The sequence below is a fragment of the Sinocyclocheilus anshuiensis genome, unplaced genomic scaffold (genome assembly GCF_001515605.1).
Source record: "Sinocyclocheilus anshuiensis isolate Anshui unplaced genomic scaffold, SAMN03320099.WGS_v1.1 scaffold425, whole genome shotgun sequence".
Taxonomy (NCBI): Eukaryota; Metazoa; Chordata; class Actinopteri; order Cypriniformes; family Cyprinidae; genus Sinocyclocheilus; species Sinocyclocheilus anshuiensis.
The window spans coordinates 930,100-938,173 of record NW_015537947.1 but is presented as its reverse complement, the minus strand read 5'-3'; the positions used below and the strand labels follow the sequence as shown (position 1 = coordinate 938,173).

Below are 8,074 nucleotides of genomic sequence, written 5' to 3'. Positions count from 1 at the left end.
TTTACAAATCCTCATTTTGTACTTCTAATTAGTGACCGTTGTTTTGTTTTGATCTCTCCCCTGCGCTTCTGCGTTCGTCATTTCTGAGCAGCGCATGCGCAATCGCCGACGTCTTACGTCATCCTCCCGGAGCTGCTTCCGTGTACAACAGTGCAAGCTAGATTAAATGATTACGTTTTAAATATGGCTATTTTTCTTACAAAAACGCATCGATTCACTACAGGAGGACTTTGTTCACCCCCCGGAGCTGTGTGAGACACTTTTTATTAAGGATGGGTGCTTTTTATTTAACTTCTTTTGGACTGATGCACTGCAACACCCGCTGAGTGCAATTAAACAGCTTGAAAGATCAAAGACAATTTTTAATATAACACCGACTGGATTCGTCTGAAAGAAGAAAGTCATATACACCTAGGATGACTTGAGGGTGAGTGATTTATGGGCTAATTTTCATTTTTGGGTGAACTAACCCTTTAAGGACAATGACACTTTCCATATGAACAAGTGTCAGTGATTCCAAAATATGAATCCATATTCATTTCTATATTTAAATATAGAAATGAGAAAATCTCAATTTAGAAAGCACTTTAAGGATGACAGCAACACTCCTATTAGTAGACCCAAGCTTGAAAAGGGCTCTACAACCGTCACTTTTGATCAGTTTAATTCATCCTTGCTGAAAAAAAGTAAACAATAAATGCACTGACCCCATGGTTTTGAACGGTAGTGTACATAAGGCAAATCAATTGTGCATTATGTGTAGTGGACAATAAATTAATAATGTTTTATCTCTGTGGTATTTCAGAGAGTGCTGTCGGTTCTTTGGGGACGATGGACTGACGGCAAAGGTGTTCTTTACTAAAGTGGCCCCTTTTGGCCTGCTGTGGATTATGACAAACTACCTGTACCTTCAGGCTCTGAGAAAGATCAACAGCACCGATGTATCGGCCCTCTTCTGCTGTAACAAAGCCTTTGTCTTTCTCCTGTCCTGGATCGTACTGCGGGATCGCTTCATGGGTGTCAGGGTGAGTGGATGGATGGATCGTTGGATAGATGGATGAAATTCTAGATATTTATTTGACATGAGTGTTGCTAAAAGAGTTTAATGATGGATGGATAGATAGATGTCCAATGTTGTTTTCTCTGGATGTCTTCTGCTGTCTAATCCCATGAGTCAGCAGTGCCATCACAATACAATAGTCTAATCCCATGAGTCAGCAGTGCCATCACAATACAATACTTTGCTTTTACAACCTTTTCCTGTCTTCTTCCTTTGTACTCCTCCTTTCTTATATTTCCTGTTCCCTTTTTTTTTCTCGAATCAAAGGAACTAAAGTGCTGTGTAACATTTTCTTTGTCTATGTGTTCCTGTTCCTCCATCTCTCTCTCACACACATATACACACACACACACACACACACACACACACACACACACGTACACTGCAGTGCTGGGCAGATTTTGGTGAGTCAGGGTGTTTGGACGCTCGTGGCACAGTAGAAGTTAAGTAGGTTTCCATATATAAAAAACGATTTCTTATTTCTTGCTTGTGATATTTATGGTGAAATATGCCCTGGACATGTTTCAGGTTTCATATTTACCAATGTGTATTTCTATGTTCTCCTGGAAAGATGATGGTAATATGAATATAGCAACATCCATGAGAATGCAAAACCACAATTTTTCGAAAATCTTTCAAACAAAGGAGATAAAACAGTGAGAGTTGGACCAAAACAAAAGGCAGAGCAGGAAAAGAGCGTTAGAGGAAAGCTGTTCAGGAGGGTCGTTGAGTTAGAGTAATCAGTCTTTCTGACGCCCTCGTAATGCTTCTATACTGCACTTAATTCAGCTACGCTCTGGAAACATTTTTCATTTGTACACACACACACACTGTGTATGAAGCAGGCCTGTTCCATCATATATAATGCCAGAGTCATACTTTCTTGAATTCTCATTATCTGTGTATGAAAAGAGAAAGAACAATAAAAAGGACATGAGGACATGATCTGCTCTGATAGAAAATGTATTCATTTATGATTATATCTTTTATATACAGTATATATATATATATATATATATATATATATATGTTTTGTACCAACCCAACCCTCTAATTTTTCATATATTTATTAATTCATTCTTTTAATGTTGCATTCATTCTTTTGGTCATTCTTTTAGCTGTTTTAGCTATTGTGATAGATGCTGTAGTCTACAGGCCATCTTTGTGCTGTTTGATGTAACACAGTGTGATGCCGGTGACCTTTATTTTGTTCTTTTACAAGATTGTTGCTGCCATTCTGGCCATCGCTGGAATCGTGATGCTTACCTACGCTGATGGCTTTCACAGTCACTCTGTTATCGGCATAACGCTTGTAGTGGCCTCTGCATCTGCCTCTGCCCTCTATAAGGTAATCCCGCATCAACAGTCATGACCCTTTTGTTATTCATCAAATGTTTTTCTGTTCAGTCCTGTCGGGGTTTGTGTCATTGAAACTATACTTATCAATAACTGAATCTCTTTACATAGTCATGGAGTGACGTGTCCTTGGAGTGCCTTTGTTTTCTGTAATTGAAATGACCTCACTAATCTATTTGTCTTGATTGATTTGTGATGTACTTTCAACTCCTGCGGTCATTTGAAAAGGACAGATCAATAAGGGAACTGGCCAGAAAGATCAATTTTAGCTCATCAGTTGACTATCATTTCAAACTTGATCATGAGCTAACAAAAACAGCCATGTTATACCCTTGTCGTCTTTCCTGCAGACATTTGAAATATAAAACCATGTTATTTTTTTATATTTATCCTGTCCAGTGTTGCCTTGAATCTGTAGTTTGCTAATCTACAAGCTAAAGTATTTACGTACAGTCATGCTGGCCATTACAACAGAACTCAACTACACCACAAGCTTTGAAAATGCCCCAAATCATATAGTTTCTGACACAAAAACAATGAAAATATAAAGCATATAGACTTACATTTAAATAGAACTAATTTTTTAAACAAATATGTTTACATATGTTTAACCAAATATGTATTTTGTTACAAAATAGAACAAGTAAAATATGAATACTGTGATAACTCCATATGGATTAGCTAATTCAAATTAAGCATCTGAATAAACCGATCCACCAAAAAACAAAAACAAATCTGACCTGACCTAGTCTTGTTTTTCATTCTTCAGGTGCTCTTCAAGCTTGTCTTGGGCAGCGCCAAGTTTGGAGAGGCGGCTCTATTTCTGACCATTGTCGGAGGTGCAAACTTTGTCTTTATGAGCTTTGTGCCAGTTATATTGTACTTCACACATGTTGAGTACTTCACATCCATAGCTGATCTTCCCTGGGCCTACCTGTGTGGAGTAGCTGGACTCTTACTAGGTAGATAAAATACTGACAGAAAACAGTATATTATACATATAATATACACACAATTATATCTAACATTTACTGTGCATTTTATCTTCTTTTACAGCATTCAATATTCTGGTGAATTTTGGCATTGCCATTACATACCCTACACTCATTTCACTTGGCATTTTGCTGAGTGTCCCAGTCAATGCAGGTGAGTTCATTTTCAAAGTAAAAATGTTTTATAATAGCAAACTTGCTTATAGAAAAACTGTATTTTGTGCCACTGACTGATTTAAAGTGATAGTTCACTAAAATAAAGTAATGACATGGCTTAGTGGCATTGTTTGTTTTTCTTTTTTCTTTTAATTGTTTTTCCATTTCAAAAGTATTTTAAGCCATGAACCAAACCAAGCATCTACAAAAATAATTGACACATTACAAACTTGAATTTAAAGCAAAATAGTATTTGGAACTTGACAAAATGTACAAGACTTAAAATCTACTCATCCCATGAAGCACTGAGAATGACGTAATCAATTCAAAAACTACAGTACAAAATAAAAATATTGAGCGTTTAATTTAAAGTAATTGATTAATCAGTTGATGTAAACTGCTACATTTTACGTTTATTGCAATGTTAATTAGAAATGCATATTACAAATTATAATATATATATATATATATATTAAAGGGATAGTTCACCCAAAAAAATGAAAATTCTGACATTAATTACTCACCCTCATGTTGTTCCAATCCCGTAAGACCTTCGTCCATCTTCTGAACACAAATTAATATATTTTTGGTGAAATCTGAGATCTTGCGTTGGTACTCTCGTGAATGGTGGCAGATGCTGACAAGGAAGAGAAGAATTGTTGAATAAAGTTGTTATTTTTGTTTTCTTTGCACACAAAAAGTATTTTCGTAGTTTCATAAAATTGAGGTTGAACCACTGATGTCACATGAACTAGTTTAACGATGTACTTACTACCTTTCTGGGCCTTGGAACGTTTCAGTTGCGTTGCTGTCTGTGCAGGGTCAGAAAGCTCTCGGATTTCATCAAAAATATCTTAATTTGTGTTCTGAAGATGAACGAAATGTCTTACAGGTTTGGAACGACATGAGGGTGAGTAATTAATGACAGAAATTTCATTTTTGGGTGATCTATCCCTTTAATATATTAGGGGGGATATTATATTACATCACACTCGTAGCTCATTGTATGTAAAAGGTTTATGTTAAAAATTATTTTATGTAAGGAGAAAATGAAAAAGATTCTAACATTTGGAAACCTGTTTTTGAATCAGTTGAAAGTGGAGAGTTATTGTAACTTCATCTAGAGAGTTTGTGGTGGATGTTAGTGGCTCTTAATGTATGTATGGTTGGTGTTGCAGTGGTGGACCTGTACACCTGTGATATCCACTTCAACACAGTGCGACTCATCGCTGTGTTCATCATCTGTCTGGGCTTCCTGATGCTGCTGTTACCGGAGGACTGGGATCAGTGTTTGATTGAGCTCGGCACCAAACTCAGAAAGCGGGAACAGCCTGTTGAGCCGGCTGAGACTGGAACCAGCTCAGGACTCAACTGGACCCGACGGGCCAGGACCTCCATGTCAACATTTTCCCACTGACACACTCACCTTCTCCCATCCAGTGACTGGATGATGCTGGGAAGAGCATTCATTCATAATATTTCTCAGTCAACGAGGTTCCATAGGCCATAATTTACCATAATGCACATTATAACAAAAACTCTTTTTTTCGCAGTTCTCCCAACTGTAAGTGGATTTGAACAATGGCTTGGGTCTTTATTTGAAACTCAAGAGCAGGGGTCTCAAACTACCGATCTATGGGTCAAATTTGACCCATGAAATGAGTCATTAAGTGTTAATAGGCTATCCTTAAATCCAGCCCACAAATCAATTTATAGACTTTAATTTTTTACACTTTATTTATTTTTTTATTAAAACTTTAATTTAATATTATATTTAATAATATTTCAATTTTATTTTATATACTTTTGTAATTTAATGTAAATTTATTTGTATATATTTCTTATTCTGCACATGGCTTTTATAGGCCTAAAACTTGAATGTAAAAGAACAGAAAAGTCAGAAAAGTTTGGGTTACATGCATCTATATAAGACAAGATGACTCTTATTACAATCGATGGAGTGGTCTACACTGGGAGCACTTGTTGTGGCATCTTCAGTGGATGGAAGATTCTATTTTTGATGCACTACAGCTACTCCAACCTTTTTATTTTGCCTGTCTGATATATATAAAAATATTTTTAATATCATATATGTGGACTGATTGCAATCTATTTAAGTCTTTTTATATTGAAAAATGTCTGATTGTTACGTCAAGGCCAGGTTGTGTTATTTCCCATCTTTTTAATGGCACTGCTACCTGCCTGTGCAAGGAGAAAATTAAGAGTTGCAGTAATGCAATTTCAGGCATCATTACTCCAGTAAACATGAGCATCATGCTAGGTATGAAGGAAGATGTATCCATGCCTCAATAACTGTATGTAGTTCAAATGTATGGTCATAAAACACATTTGTTGTAACAGTTCAACTGGAAAACATCAGGTAGTTTACGTTTGAGACCTCTGCTCAAGAGACCCACATAACCAATATCTCCACAATAAAGAGTACCTGCTGGTCTTGAGATTGTTTAACTTCTCTTTGGAGCTCAGAGAATCACATCTGTCACTTTACAGCTCACATTATGACTCTCACTGGCGCAAATCACTGCGAGTGCCCAGTAGAACATGTGCCAAACATTAATATAGACATTAAGAACTGCTACTTGTGCCGTCTTCTTGCACAACAAAGATCTACCTTGCAACAGGTGCATCTGAGGGATTTCCCATCCCAATCTGTGATTGAAGATGTTCTGGATAACGGCAATCTCGAAGGTTTGGGTGGAAGGGCGAACCAGGAATAGCCTCAGAATACCGTGGTGCTGAGGTTGGCTGGGATGCTGGAATAGTGCAGATGTCCAGCTGGCCTCATACAAAATTCTCCTAAAATGTAAACAAAGATATTTGTGGGTTAACAACAGGATCCAGACTGTTTATACTGAAGCTATACTTTGTTTCCATCACATTTTTTTCTGAGTCACACTGTGAGGACACTTCAGGGGCAGAACTGGCAAACCGAAAAGGCAATCTTCCGTGAGTCGTGTTACCGTAAAGGGTGCCGTGAGCATCCTGTGAATGTATGAGCATTTCTGAAAAGTGCACCCACACTATATGCTTTGCAAAAGGTGGTGACTGGAACTGATACGCCACCTTTACATACACAAAACACATCCAGCATTTTCATAAGACTGCTTTTCTTGAGCACTGCATTGCATTTTTTATCCTTATGAACTGTTCCATTGGAAGGGAATTATTTCTACAGAAAAATGCATGCAGAAAATGCCAATGCCAAAATGACGGCTTCACTGCCTTTTCTTTGATTTGCAATAGGATCTCATCAGCACTGTCTCCCATTGTCATTGTTACAATGACAATAAATATAATATTGTATTCCTCTGGAATTATTGCTATTATATTGATAATATTGTAAACCTTTGTAAGGAATGATTTTTACACTGAAATGCATTCTGATCACATTTGAGGAAAATGACAACAAAAATAAATGAAAACATCAATTTAATAGATCTGCTTTGTCTGTTTTCACATGTACCTTGTAAAACTACACATTTTCTCCTGTTAAAGAATATCAAACAAGCGTACGCTTGTTTGAATTAAGTTTGTTTGAACATGATTAATTAACAGAGACCAACTGAATGGGTTCAAAAGAATTTGTAGAATAATGTTTTAGTATATAGAATATATGTTCTGGCAAATTTTGATTGATGAGACAAGCCAATCATGTTGATAGAATCATTTAATATTTTGTCATTTTCTGTCATATTATCCAGAATTAGGTGCATCAGAGAAAAAATAGATTTGAAGACCTTAATGCAAATTGGGGTTTTTTTCTTCTTTTTTTTTCAAACAAATCCATGTTCCAATCCATGTGTAATAATGGTGTAGGAGGAATGAAGAGGAAAATAAAAAGTTTTCAACAAGATTGACAGCACTGAAAACACATATATGGGTCATCAGATCCATAACCATGATTGACATTACAAAAAATGTGGTTACTGTAAAGCACTTATAATGGAAGAACACAGACCAAGCAGTAAACATTAAAGCTGCAGTCCGTAACTTTTGGCGCTCTAGCGGTTAATAAACAGAACTGCGTGCGTCTTGCGGAAGAACATTGTAGCCGGAGCTACTTCTCTCTGTTTATGTCTATGGCGAATCACGCAGGTACTGGGCTACTCCGCAGCGGTACCTACCCGAACCAGTCTGAATAGTCCGAATATAAACACTTATTATAGGTGTACCGTAGTGATTCAGGACAAGCTAAAAACACGGTTTGGAAAATGGATTCATGGTGTACTCGCTTACTATATACATTTTGAACACAAAAAAATTACGGACTGCAGCTTTAAAATACAGTGTTTCAAAAGTGTATCTTAAACATGTTGGCATGATGTTGACTAACGTAACAGAAGCTCTTCCTGACCTTGCCCGTTTAAAAGTTATATGTGATATAATTTGTTGACTTAAAGGCACAATATGTAATTTTTGCCGCTAGAGGGCGCGTATTCAAAATAAACAAAGAGACAAAGGCGTAGTTTGATGACGCCATGACTGAGTG

The 8,074-nt window shown here is 36.8% G+C and overlaps 1 protein-coding gene across 2 annotated transcripts in view; it reads left to right on the top strand.

Annotated features, from left to right (window-relative positions):
- Window positions 1-5,261, top strand: part of LOC107664233 (putative thiamine transporter SLC35F3) — a 55,086-nt gene extending 49,825 nt beyond the window's left edge. For both annotated transcript variants that reach the window (XM_016454749.1, XM_016454758.1), the window contains 5 exons: window positions 806-1,025; window positions 2,283-2,408; window positions 3,186-3,378; window positions 3,473-3,562; window positions 4,743-5,261. In XM_016454749.1, coding sequence (XP_016310235.1) covers window positions 806-1,025; window positions 2,283-2,408; window positions 3,186-3,378; window positions 3,473-3,562; window positions 4,743-4,981 — 868 coding nt within the window. In that variant the 3' untranslated portion in view covers window positions 4,982-5,261. The remainder of the gene's footprint in view (window positions 1-805; window positions 1,026-2,282; window positions 2,409-3,185; window positions 3,379-3,472; window positions 3,563-4,742) is intronic.
- Window positions 5,262-8,074: the final 2,813 nt, after the last annotated feature.